Raw genomic sequence first — 14,486 nt, 5'->3', positions numbered from 1 at the left:
AATTAGTTAGAGTTGGCGCTAAGATAATTACCACGTATGAGTGAGTGTCGTTTCTTTTAGAATGTTCTAAGGTCGCAGTTGCTATAGTCCAGCCTGTCTATAATTTTCATTAGAATTTGTGTAATTTTCCTACTTGTAGCGTTTTGACGTATCAAATCTTAAATTTGAAGTTTAAAAAAAAAAAAAACTTTCAACCTACCACGACATATTAATAATTAAAAAATATGCATATGTGACTTATTTGTTCGCTTATTTAATTCTTAAATGTTTAAGAAGCTAAATTTTTCTGAAATGTTTTCAGCTTTAATTGTTTCTTTACTTCCACTTTGTAAAAACAATAAATAATTCTTTCGCGTCTGAATTCTAAAACAAAAATGCCTATTTCAAGCGAGATTTAACCTTTCCATTTTGAAGGCTTCTTCCAATTCATCCCTTACTCACCCCCTCCCCTGCAGAGGAAATAATACGCCTCTATTGCTGACCGATGTGAAAATACTTTGTTTTAAATGTCACAGCGAACGGGAAAAAAAACAGTGAAGCAAAATAAAAAAAAATATTGTTAAATCAAAGCTAAATAATTTACAGATAAACAATTACTTTTAATAATTTTACTTTAGTTTTAAAACAGTTCAAATCATGAAAATGATATTGCAGGCATTGATTGGCATTTTGTGGGGTTCAGAGAATCAGTATATATATATATATATATATATATATATATTTAATATTCTTCTGAAACAACTTTTAAAAATTAAATGGGTAAATAATATCAATTATATATTTTCTCAAATTTACTATCACTTTTCTTTTTGTGACTTCTCATTGCATCATAGTAACGGTTTTGAGTATAATTATATCAACTACTATCTTTTGACATTTCAAATTTACACAATAAATTGCTTCTAAAACTGGTAGCCAACGTTTCCCTAAAATATTTATTCGAATTATTTATAGTAGTTATGAGTGCTTGCATGTAGTGTAGTTTGAGGGTTTTATTGTAAATGTATTTAGGACCATACCTACCACCGTTAGTCTCACAAGTGGTGCATGCAAATTAATTAATATTTTAGTCAAAAAAATATTTTTCTCAAAATATACCTGTGCTTAAATAGTTTTGTATCTAAAGTGAATGTATAAAAATAGCCTTATTAATATTTACTTAAAAAATAAAATAAAACCCTAAGCCACAAGACAAATTATAATTTCTGATTGCCCACGTGTTACACATGACATGGAATTCTAGTACTACTTTATTCATCGAAGCATTTTTCACATCACTACTGCATTAAAAAACAGGGAGCCAATTGATCTATACTTTGAACCGAGTGGTATCGTCGTTCCGCTAAACGCTTTGTTGAATGGAGGTAACGTTTTCGAATTCTGCTATAATCCTTCCCTGGATATATCTTTGAGATGTCGCTACACAATGAGGAAGCGAGTGGTAAGCAAGAGCACAGGTGGAGAATTCCTATATTTTTGCATTAGGATGCGCAGAGGTGATGTGCGCGTGTTGATTCAAAAGTATGGGAAGTTGCATTTAGGATGCCTTTTATTTACCGTTCTCTCCCTCAGTGTGCGGCCTGCCTAACTTGTTCACCTCGACATAGGCTTATAAACCGTGTTTGTAATGAACACACAAACCTGCATTTGTAAGTGTGAAAATGAATAAGTTTAGAGTTTTATACAATTATTGACGAATTTCTGTTGTTTTCGTATGCTACACAATGAGAAAGCGGATGGTAAGCAAGAGCACATGTGGAGAATTCCTATACTTTTGCATTAGAATGCACAGAGGTGACTTGCCCATGTTGATTCAAAAATATAGGTATGCATTTAGGATGTCTTTTATTTGCTGTTCGCTCCCTCAGTGTGTGGCCTGCCTAACTTATTCACCTCGACATAGGCTAATTAACCGTGTTTGTAATGAACACGCAAATCTGCATTTGTATGTGTGAAAATGATTAAGTTTAGAGTTTTATACAATTACTAACAAATTTTTGTTGTTGTATTGTCATATGCAATTATAGATTTTCATAATGTCCACTATTATGTAAAGAATGAATGTAAAAATAAAATAAATTCCCAATGTACAATTTTAAGGTTTACTCCATGGACTGTTATTTCCGACAAACTTGGTATGATTCAAGACTCCGGTTTACTGCAGCTCAAGAAGAACTATCTTTAAATTGGAAATTTCTACAAAAAGTTTGGATACCTGATACATTTTTCTTCAATGGTAAAAACTCATACCTTCATAAAGTTACAGTTCCCAATAAATTCATACGACTGCGTCCAGACGGACAGCTATTATATTCTATGAGGTATATTAAATTCTTCTAGAATAAAATTATTATCCTTCTTTAATTCTTGTCTCAAGCTTTTTAAAGTTTCGTTTAGGTTAACTGTCAAGGCCAGCTGTCCTATGCATCTGAGAAAATATCCTCTAGACACTCAAGCATGTCCTCTGGAAATTGGAAGTTGTAAGTGTTCTTTGATTTTGGAATCTCAACACATTTGTTGCGAGCAGCTTTTCCAAAAAAAAAAAAATTACTACAGTTGTTATAGATTAAAATTTAAAAAAAGTGGTAGACAAGATTTCATAAACGTTGGAGCATGCATGTCACTATAGCTATAACTTCAATTTAAAAAAAGAAATTACGGCGAAGGATTGTAGTACTGATTACACTGAATCATTTATGTTTGTGGTAATCGCGAATGGCTAATTTCCATTAAAAACAGAGCGGAATCGAAGTAGTTTTGCTACCACTTTTTAAAATTTTGTATGGATCACAGAAATTTCAAAAATAAATAAATAAATAAAAAAATTTGTTTTGCTCTTCTTACTAGATGCACTTTTTAAAACGTGTTTACTTATTTATTATTATTTTGTTTAATTTTTCCCTTTGAGTTTTAATTTACTTTTAAAAAATATGCTTTGACGAAAATTTTTTCAAAACTTTATGTTTAAAATACAGGAGTTTGTAGAATCATCCTCGTTAAATATTTTAGATAAGTAGACGCTTCGAAACATGTTTGGAAACCAAAATTGTTTCATTTTTCATGGGTTGGAATAGAACATCCGATTTATTTTCTTTATAAATTAGCTTCAGGCATTATTAAAATGAAAGTTACTGAATGATTATCATGTTTGTTCTATATAGCCACAGTCATAGTTGTTAAACTCGGCGTTTAAGCTTTCACCGAACATTAAATCCTTTATACGCATGCTTGAATCTTCATTTGCAGTGTTGGTCAAGACCCACCAAAATCTATTTGCTACCCCCCCCCCAAAAAAAATAATAAATAAAAAAATCAATATTAACCCTTTCGCGCCGACTGTCACAAATACGTGCATAAAACCGTATCAGCCAGCATAAAACCGTATCAATCAGGGTAAAAAGATAAATCTGGTAATCAAATTATTTCTTTAGCAGTTTATTTGTGGGCGGAGTTACAATTGTTTGATTTATTTAATTCACCATAACTCAGTTCAAAATAAAACTATTTAGTTATACTTTGAATTAACATTGATTATATATATGATGAAACTAACGATAATTATTGCAAAAGCAAAGTAAGTCTTCCAAATTAGCAACGACTACATTTAAGTTACCGTTTTTTATTTAATTACAAGTTGATTCTGATTTTGTACGAATGCTTTTCTGAATCACCCGTCCCCAAGGGGTTAAAGCAGAAACATTGCTACAACTGAGAAATGTTTCCCTCCAAAAAAATAAAAACATTGTGAACACAGAAAAAATGAAGCATATGTGCTCTCTAAGTTTCCCGTTTTTAGCCTTTTATTAATTTTAGGGAAATCAAATATTATTTCAAGTTTGTTATACAACTATGAATATGGCTTAAAATTTACAAATTATATGAAAAGCAAACAATTGTGTGTAGATGATGAGTAAAACTTTGACCTTAAACTGGAAAACCTGGCGTCTATTTATCGATATCCCGGAAACAAACAAGCGAACCACAACGGCAAGTGCATTGAGAAGGTCAGTTGCCTATTTTTCCAATGGAACTATATAATTTGTCAGAGAAAATGTTTTCTGTTCATTTTTTTCTTCTTTTTTTTATTGGTTGGGTAAATTCTTTTTGAAAGCAACAATTTCATAAAAAAGATGACATGCTGTCAAAAATATAGCAAGATTTAGAAAAAAAAAACAAAACTAAGCCATGGTAGCTTATTTGATGGGATAAAAACACAGTTAGTTAAACATTTTTAATGTCTACTTTTTTCCAGAAAATATTAAGATTTATGAAATAATATACAGAATAGTTTCTTCTCAGGAAATATTTTTCTCCTAAACTTAGATCCCTGTTTAATGTCATGATAGTTAAAATATTATTGACAAAGTAATGAATTATATTAATTACAGTTTTTAATTATTTTATTAATTACCACAATAACATGTGTAGATTTCTTAGAAATTGATTCCAAACAATTTATTTGAAAAAAGGTTCTCAATAGCAAATTCCCTCTTATTAAAAAAATTTTAATTAGATTACTATTTTTTTCTATCAATTAAGCTGCTTGCAGCTTACAAAAAGCTCGAAACATTAAAAGATCCACGTTATGTTATGAATTTTAAACGTTATGCAATAAATAAGTTTATGTTACATAGAGACTTATTGATAACTTATTGCTAGTTTTTATGTTACATAAAAACTAACAATAAGCATCTTGCCCGAAAAGCCTTCATTAAAATGAGCAAGTTATATGAATAATGTAATTTTAGGTATAGAATAAAATTGAAAAAGCTAATAAAACAAGTAAATAAAATTTTAAATGATTTGATATTTTAAAAGGACAAAAACGGTTTTTACTGAAATTGAAAACCATCAAATTCTTTAGTTCTTCTTAAAAATGAAAGATTTTTGCCAAAAATTTTGCATTCAAGTGATTTTTCCCTGAGTGTGTATACATATATGCAACTTATTATTATACTATAATATAAGACACTACTTCGAACAAATTCCATCAACTGACAACAATGAGTTTCTTTTTAATTTGGAGAAATGGAGACTTCTCTAAATGCTAAAGCTTTTGAATTTATTAGGTGACAGATAATTGGTGGACTTCATGAACGTACAACTAACAAGCGGATTTAAATTATTAAAAATTAACTTTAGCAATAATTTCAAAAAAGAGAACAAAAAACAAGATAATTTGAATTCTGCTTCTTTTCAGATATCAGCATACGAAAAGTTTTTTAAACAATATAATATTTCTTTTTTCTCTGTTTTAGATGCCTATCCATCTCAAGATGTTAAGTATATTTGGAAAAATGTTTCCCTTTCTGAAGATGTTGTGTTATCGCAATATGAATTTGTTAACATCTCAATAATTTCTCGAACGAATACTGTAAGAGTAGGAGGTAAACTGTAGCAAGTACGCATGTTAAAATTAAAACCTAAAAAAATTTTATTCACTGAAAATGCATTTTTGTTATTTTTTAGATAGAGAGGACCAGCGAACTGTATTAGTTGTTCACTTTATAATAGCAAGGAGGAAAGGTTATTTTATCTTACAGATTTACGCACCGTGCGCTATGATAGTTGGAGCTTCGTGGGTATCTTTCTGGATTAATAGAAGTGATGCTGCTGGTAGAGTAGCTGTAGGTAAGTCATTATACCTACAGCAGCCATTTCTATGCTATTTGTTGTATATTTTTCTCTCTAATCTGGAAATAAGAATTAAAAACAGTTTTTTGTTATACTTAAAAATTGCGCCAGAAATTAAATGCAAAACCATTTAATGATTAGGTGTGTTTTAAAGATTGCATTTGAATTACACTTCACGGTAAAAGAGAAAGAGTCCTGTCACCATCTTTACTGATTTTTATATAAAATAACCTCTTGAATCCGAACATGATCCCTCACCCACCGTTTTCTGAGAATGCCCCCTCCTAGTTTTATCAATTTTCTATAATTTTATAGCCATTGACTTGATCTGGGGAAAAGGGGAAAAATAATTATAATAATCTTTCTTCTTTTTTTGTGCTAGAGAGGTGAAAAGTGCTGAAACACGATCAGTTATTGCAAAGAAGAGGTAAGGGGATTTCCCCTTAAATTGTAAAAAAAAAACAAAATCATCGTGCAATATTGAGAAGGACTATTAAACGGCCAACTTTTGCGCTTAGTACCGTTTGTCATTGGAGTAGTGTAGCTGATTTTGATTCTTATGTCATTAAATACTTTATATTTCATCATCCGTTTTTTTAACCAGTAAAAGGGCTTGAATAGCAATAGATTAACATTTTATGACCTGATACGAATTGAAAATACTTATTTTTTCTTGTATAAATAGTTCAAAACGTAAAAAAGGCTAGGACTGTCATCCTGTTATGAACATTAATTTAAGAAATTAAAGATAATCCATGCTCGTTAAATTACATTATTAAATTTAGGATCCAATTTTACATTTCAAATGGCGATTCTTAATATTAAAATTTTATATTTTAGAGAAGAAAATTTTTACTCATTTAAACTTGTTGTTAAATGAGTACATTACCACTATGCACACATTGGGTTCATAAATAACCAGCACTATCGTGCAGGCTTGGTCTTAAATAAGGCTCCTATACTATCAGAGCTGACCTATCAAGCAATATTGGAGCAAACAAGTTCGCAAGTTAACGTTATTTGGTATTATTTATGTTATTACAGAGATGCCATCAGCTCTGGACAAGCCAAAATAATTTAAAAAACGGTAAATAATTTTTAAGTAAATTTTGCAAATAGTTGACAATATTTGTTTACTTTTAAAAATGTGAAGCATGTAATAAGTATTATAAAGTGGTGAATTATATAAGCCTACGCATTGTTTAGAAGTAGTAGTGGATTAAACTCTACTAAATCAAACTTATTAAACCAAAAATAACAATTAATTGTAATTAGAAATTATTGCTCTCGCCTTCTTTCAGTGTGCTGGTAGCAAAAAATAATTCTCTTTCCGGCGAATACATTTATTGGATCTTTAGTTTGATAATCATAGCAATGCCAACTTACTCCGGAATACAGATACCTACTTTGGAGCGGCATTATTTTATGTATGATTCACGATTTAATAAATTCGATTTATAGGGTTTCTACTGAACACTTCTTCTAAATAAATAATTCAAATGCTTTTATGATACGCCACTTGAATACAGTTAAGCCATGCTGAGATTTTAAAAAAAGTTGAAAAAATTAACCGGAAAATCTACTAATATTAGTTTATACCTCTCTACTGTTTTTTAAAATATTTTGTCAAATCCGGAGCAGTTGACATCTCTGTAACTTGAACCAGTGTGGTATACTTACTACAACTTTGCGTAGTATATTTACTACACCTCCAATTTGAACTGATTTGTTGAAAACTTTTATATCAAGTGTTAAGAAACCTCTTAGAAATGAGAAAAAATGACCGTAAAAATTCAATCATACGAGAAAGCACCCTCAAACGAATGCGCTTTTCATGTCTAACTCGATGTTCTACGACAAAATGTGTTTATTTCATGCGTACCCTTCAATATTTGAGGTTTCTGAAAAATATTTCCTTTAGTAGTGGATGAAGGCAAAAATATTTAGAAAAAGCCAAATTTTCACAGGACTTCTATCAGAACAAATGATCATGACAATTTTTTGTCTACTTGATATTTCATACATCAGTTAAAATTATTTATAAGTTGCATACACATGCTCATCCCAAGAATAATTTTCTCAAGTGGCAGGGAAATGAAATTTGAAAAATCAATTGTTAGCAGAAATATTTTTACATTTTATTTTGCAAGATCTTAACGACACCACTATAGAGTTATCATGTATTTGTATCTAGGTTTAATTTTATCATATGTAGCGAGAGGTAAAATAAATTTAAAAATTCAAGAATTAACTAAAAAAATTATAGGTTATGCCATAACTTTATATACAAAAACAAAATTTTCCGGAAAATTTCAAAGAATTGAAGTAAAAATGAGCAAAATTCTTTACATTTTAATTCATTAAAATACACTAGAGAACAAATTTTTTGCTACATATATGCAAATAGTTGATCTTATCTAACTTGAGTGGGGGATTTCGAATCTTAAATTAATTTTATACAAAGCTATTGATTTTTTTTTTTCAAAAATGTATTTTTAGTTCATTTTTTGACTGAATGTACAAATTTATAAAGAACGTGCAGGTTATGTATGTATACACTTGTCTTCTCCATTGAATATAAAATTGAGACAAAAAATAAAATAACCTTAGCTTATTACATCATGAACTGAAATATATTATCACCTTCCTCCGACTACGTCTTACGTACCAAAGAAGTGAGGACACTTGTAGTCACTCGAAGGAATTTTAAAAAAATCCTGGTTTGGACTACATTAATAATCCGAATACAAACTTGCCAAAGGAACCTGATAGCTGATTTGAAGTCAGTGATACGAATGCATCTGAGATCTGTTAACATATATCATGCGGCAGAAAAAAAAGCTGTTTTCGGGTGATACCTTTGCTACAATTAGGAAAAATGTTTTCTAAAACTACAAAAATTCCGTAGCTGTTGGAGGGTGCGATTTCATGATTATTAGCCTTAATAGTCTGTACCTCAGTTAAGGAGATATTATGTTTATTTAATCAACTTATGAAGTTTTTTAAACGATTAACAGCTTTATAAAACTAACTGATACATTTGTGTCCCAAGGTGCAACAACAGTACTAACAATAGTGACTATGGGTTTCGGTGGTCGAGCAAGAGAAAAAGTTGGATCTGCAACAGCAATCGATTGGTTTGTTATTATGTGCTTTACGTTTGTATTTGCTGCATTAGTGGAATATGCCTTTGTAAACTATATTGATAATTATGAAAAACAGCAAATCAAGAAACAACTAGAGTTGGACAGAGAAAAAAAGAAGAAGGAGGAAGCTACGGTAATTTATAATTTCATATTAAATCCATAAAGCCATTTTAATATTCTGGGCCCTTTCAAAAGGGACTTTCCTAAGTTTTATGGAGAACACCACAGTGAAAAACTCCTTAAAGAAACTCTTTTTATAACTATTGTTATTAATGTCGTAGTAAATAAAATGACAGAAGTTTTGCATAATTTTTCTTACTAAGGGTACATAACCACCCTGATATATCAGGACTCAGGTCAATGATGATGATTTATCTGCTTCTGGAGAAATTAATGTGAAACAACACAGTTAAAACGTGTGAAAACGGAGAAATTTTTAATGAATATGTTGTGATAAACTTAAAACATTTTTTTTTTATCTTCTTGTACACATTTTGATCTTCATTTTATCATGTTACAAACACAAAAATTAAAAAAAAATAATGTTTAGATAATACAATGTTTATTAACTTATTATTTAAAATATCCATAAATTGCTGCACTCATAAGTTTAAAAAATCAAGCAAATTTGATTCCGTTTCGATTTTTTTAAAACTGTATGAAATTTTCCTTGCACGTAGGAGTTTTGAAAAAAATCTTTTTTGTTTTCCTAAAATGGCTGTGTCTTGGAAAAAAATTCCAAGAATGACACTAAATAAGTTAAATTCATTTTCATGGATTTTGCATTCAAAATCAGTCAAAAAATCCCTCGATGCAATGAAAACTATTTTTATTGTAAACATTCTGTCGAAATTTGAAATACATGGCTTAAGATTAACAGTTGCAATTTGAACATATTCTCTGGCTGCTGGCCCTACATTTATTTTTAATTGTTCAAAAACTGTCAAAAAGTCTTTGCAGCCATCATTAAGAATTATTGTAATAAATAAGTTGCAAATTCAACTATTTATATTGAAAGTACCATTAACTCTTTTTCTTACATAATTTAACCCTTTGGGGACGGGTGATTCAGAAAAGCATTCGTGCAAAATCTGAATCAAGTTGTAATTAAATAAAAAACGGTAACTTAAAAGTAGTCGTTGCTAATTGTACAGACTTACTTTGCTTTTACTTTAATTATTGTTAGTTTAATCATATAAATAATCAATGTTAATTCAAAGTATAACTAAATAGTTTTATTTTGAACATAATAATGGTGAATTAAATAAATCAAACAATTATAACTCCGCCCACAAATAAACTGCTAAAGAAATACTTTGATTACCAGTTTTATCTTTTTACCCTGATTGATACAGTTTTTTTCTGTCACGTATTTGTGACAGTCGGCGCGAAAGGGTTAACACGTTCACGCCGGGAAAAGTGAAAATACTGGTACGGGAAAAGAGAAAATACTGGTAGAAGAACTATTTCAATATTAGATAATATTCGGGAGGAGTTAATCTATTCTCCACAATAACAATTCACTGTAAGGAAATTTATCACGGCGAAGAAGCAATTCAGTATAAAAATTGCATCCGTTAAAAACATTGGTAGTTATGGATTTTTATTATTCCCGGAAAAAAACTAAAAAATGAAATTTATTGTTACCAGTTTTTACTCCGGTGCGCTGCCAAGATGAGACAATCTAGCGTGACCCACCGATGGGTCACCCCGGCGTGAACGTGTTAAACAATTTATTTGAATAAAAATAAATTCATAGAGTTTCGTTAAAATGTTTTAATGGGAGTGAAATACATTAATCAACTGAGCGCACAAGTTCACTTGTTCATGCAGCGCGTCCGGCATCGCGCAACGTGCTTGACATATTATGCTATAACTTTCAAATTTTTGCGAAAAGTGATTCAATATTTTGGTAAAATAATCTTAAAAGGATAAACTATCAAAAAATTCAATAATTTTTTTTTCATTTTTTGAAAATTTTACTGTGTTGTTCCTATTAATATATACGTGACTACTATAGCTAAAAATATTTAAAAGTCATAGACAGAAAAGAAAAGATATTTATTTAAAATGTTGAAAAAATATTTGCGATTTTTTTATTTTTGGAAAAAAAAATTCATCTTATATTAGAAAAGAAGTTCATATTCTAGTTACCATTTCATATTTTAATAATTTTTTCCTATATTATTTTATTTCTAATTCATATAAGAACATAATTGCGGCGCCTATAATAACAGAAATTTTGTGAAACTAAACGATAATGCAAGCCCTTTTCGCTTAACACGTTCACGCCGGGGTGACCCACCGGTGGGTCACGCTAGATTGTCTCATCGGGCGGCGCACCGGAGTAAAAACTAGTAACAAATAAATTTCATTTTTTAGTTTTTTTCCGGGTATAATAAAAATCCATAACTACCAACTGTTTTTAACGGATGCAATTTTTATATTGAATTGCTTCTTCGCCGTAATAAATTTCCTTACAGTGAATTGTTATTGTTGAGAATAGATTAACTCCTCCCGAATATTATCTAATATTGAAATAGTTCTTCTACCAGTATTTTCTCTTTTCCGTCCCGCTTTCAGGGGCAACACCCGGCGTGAACGTGTTAAGCACAGACTGGATTGCTCCAATTTTAATCTGTTTTAGTTCAAAATTTAGCAGTAGGTATCTAATTTATGCGGATTCCGTTGCATGTAGATTTTTGAATCGAGTAATATTGTTAACCAAATTATAGCGTAGCAAAGGAAAAATTGTTTTGATTTAGTATACAATTGATCAAAAATTATAAACAGAGCAACGAAAAAAAATTCATTCATGCAACTGAAACCATAAGGAGTTTAAATGACGTCACAGTTTTCTACGAGCCGGATGAAAATTGAAGCTGTTATCAAACTCGTGAGTATGAAACGTTTTGAGAAAACGTTATTTGTAACTATCAGGGAGAAAAGCACGTGTTAGTATCAAAAACACCAATATGACTAAAATAGCAGAATTTTTTTTTTTTTAGTTTTACTTCATTCTAAAAGGTGCTTCCAAAGCTGAGAAACGTCATGTCTGTCAAATTGGTCGCCAAATCATTAAAATGAGATTAAGCAATTATTTCTTAGCCCATTTGAATGGGATTCTTGAAAATTTCACTATGGTGTTCTTCTTTGAACTATTCTTAATGTTACTTTCAAAAAAAAATTATCTAATTTAATATTTAAAAAATCCCTAAATTAATTTCAACAATATGGAAACAATATTTTCTCAAATAATCCTCGCAGTCCATAATACGAACCACATCTGCAGCATGAAGTCCTTTTCTTCTTCTCAAGATGTCCTATCTCCTATCCCATCTCATCCTACGTCCTATCTCCTTTCTCAAGATGTCCCAAAAGAACTGGAATATTTTTAGTCAAAGTATATATGAAATATTTACTTTAGAACAGTTTGAAAAGGAGAGAATACAAAAAAAAATTCAAGACACTCGTTGAGATGGACAGAGAAAAAAAGAAAAAGGAGAACCCTGATGGAACTACTGCAGAGTCTACGGTAATTTTTCTTAAAATTTTTTAATCTATTGAACTGATTTGATTAAAACACTTGAAGGTTATTTATTCTCTAAATTACACTTTTACATATTTCTATTATATATAGAATTAATTAAATTTTTTTTCAGTTCAGAAAATTATTTTAAATATATGAATGATTTCTAAGCGTTGTATCATAGAATATACATAATTTTTTTCTAATTATAATTTAATAAAATCTTTTTGATCTCTTTTTTACGACAAAAAACATCAAGAAGGAAATGAGTTCAAATCTTTTAAAATAAATTATTATAATTTCATTAATTTACCGTTCTTGTTTGTGCAAATAAGAATACGATGTTATAATTTAAGAAGTTGAGTTTAATTTTAAAATCAAATAATTATTAGTTGTAAGCTGCATTCCTTATGATGTAAGCGAATTAAATTCATTTTTACAGCTTACGCCAATTTTTGCACAAATATTTTTATGGGGAAACCCATTTATGCCTTATTAGACCAAATACATAATATAAAGGGCCTATTATCTGACCAGATTATAAAAATTTCAGATACAAGTTACGTAAGAATAACGTCTCGTGTCAAAAATTCTTTAAAAAAAGCAATTTATCACGAAAATTTTAATAAATTTTTAGTTATAAAATATGTCTTTTTCACTGATGTGGTTGCTCTTATCAACGCTAAGACGAAAAAACCCGAAAGATTACTTTTAAATACTTTAATTGCATGGGAGCAAATACTTGCCAAAGTTTTATTTTTTCTTGTTTGTATTTATTATTTTTAGGATGTAGTCCTGAAAACAATAAAACTGGATGCTTAAATTATCATTCAGTTGAAAGAAGGATTATCCATACATTTATTATACGCCTATCCGTTGAAACAGAAATTTTAACATTGTGAAAAACAATCGTATAACCGACTAAGACCAGGAAATACATATAGATATTTTTTTAATGGCAGGCACTGAAATCTCATTCCTTACCACGGAAGATGCTGAAAGTGTTGCTCTTTAACGTTGGCCTCAGAGCACCTGTGAGCCTAAATCACGGAGTCGAGCAGCATTACCCACGCCACAGATGTCCGTTCATAGGGTGGGTCACACAACAGAGGACAATACACTAAGAGAAACATCCAAGCTAAAAGCGGGATTCGAACCTGCAACCATTGGCTTCGTAGTCAGGCACGATAACCGCTCGGCCACCTGGCTGACACGTCAAGAAATATAACTTCCATTTATTGTCTTCTACAGCAAACTTTCTTCGTGGAGATATGGTCTTTGAGTGTTATACCTTTTCAAAATACTAATACTAGGTTTTTGTACCTTTTCAGGACTCTCCAACAACATCTCAACCTAGTTCAGGATTCAGCAGTGTAAGATTTAAGGAGCCAGATGAAAAAACCACCAATTCTTTTTCAAGGGACAAACAACTTCTGGAACAACAGAAACAATTGGAAGAGCTTATGCAAGGAGCCAAGCTTTCGATAAGGCGAAGGCCCTTTCCTCTAGGAAGGGGTCTATCTTTGGAAAAAAGTCCATATAGAAATCGCCACATTGCGAGTAAAGTTGATAGCTATGCTCGTGTATTATTTCCTGTATCATTCGGTATATTAAATTTACTGTATTGGACTCTGTTTCTTCATATCTTGGATGATGAATTAACTGCTCCTACTGAAGGAAATGCAAATAAATAAGTATTTAGAAAGCCTTGATGACTAGAAAATCAAAAATATACTTTCATGTGTTGACATTACCATAGCTTACTTAATATCTTTGTAAACACAAAATAAAAATTGTTATTTTTGTATTTGTTTTTGTTGACATATTTTAACATTAAAACACAAATGTAGCATAAGCAATGTGCTAATTCAATCTAAATGTTCAAATCTATTTCGTAAATAGTCATTAAATTTCAAACTTTCGTAAGGTTATCGAAAATTTTCAAATACCTTAAAGTTTTAAAATAATTACGTACAGTGTGTATAAAATGAACCATCCTGAATAACTTTTGATCTAATGATCGGATCTTAAAAATGTTGCATTTTTAACATTTAATTCATTCAATTTCACTCAAATTTTGCAGTTTGCCATGTAAAATTACAATATTTGAAAAGATGAACAAATAATATACTCTACAATTCAATATTTTTTTATAACTGTTAAATAAATGGTAAAAA

The 14,486-nt window shown here is 30.1% G+C and overlaps 1 protein-coding gene across 3 annotated transcripts in view; it reads left to right on the top strand.

Annotated features, from left to right (window-relative positions):
• LOC107442621 (gamma-aminobutyric acid receptor subunit alpha-6) overlaps positions 1 to 14,116 on the top strand; it is a 66,533-nt gene extending 52,417 nt beyond the window's left edge. For 2 of the 3 annotated variants that reach the window (XM_043041827.3, XM_016056233.4), the window contains exons 4-10: positions 2,101 to 2,321; positions 2,398 to 2,480; positions 5,259 to 5,387; positions 5,470 to 5,631; positions 8,687 to 8,913; positions 12,208 to 12,315; positions 13,641 to 14,116. In XM_043041827.3, coding sequence (XP_042897761.1) covers positions 2,101 to 2,321; positions 2,398 to 2,480; positions 5,259 to 5,387; positions 5,470 to 5,631; positions 8,687 to 8,913; positions 12,208 to 12,315; positions 13,641 to 14,003 — 1,293 coding nt within the window. In that variant the 3' untranslated portion in view covers positions 14,004 to 14,116. The remainder of the gene's footprint in view (positions 1 to 2,100; positions 2,322 to 2,397; positions 2,481 to 5,258; positions 5,388 to 5,469; positions 5,632 to 8,686; positions 8,914 to 12,207; positions 12,316 to 13,640) is intronic. The other variant, XM_043041826.3, reaches the window with a different exon arrangement.
• Positions 14,117 to 14,486: the final 370 nt, after the last annotated feature.

Source organism: Parasteatoda tepidariorum, chromosome 12, assembly GCF_982258835.1.
Source record: "Parasteatoda tepidariorum strain Cologne lab strain chromosome 12, Ptep-v5.0, whole genome shotgun sequence".
NCBI classification, from domain to species: Eukaryota; Metazoa; Arthropoda; class Arachnida; order Araneae; family Theridiidae; genus Parasteatoda; species Parasteatoda tepidariorum.
This window is presented reverse-complemented; position numbering and strand designations above follow the sequence as displayed.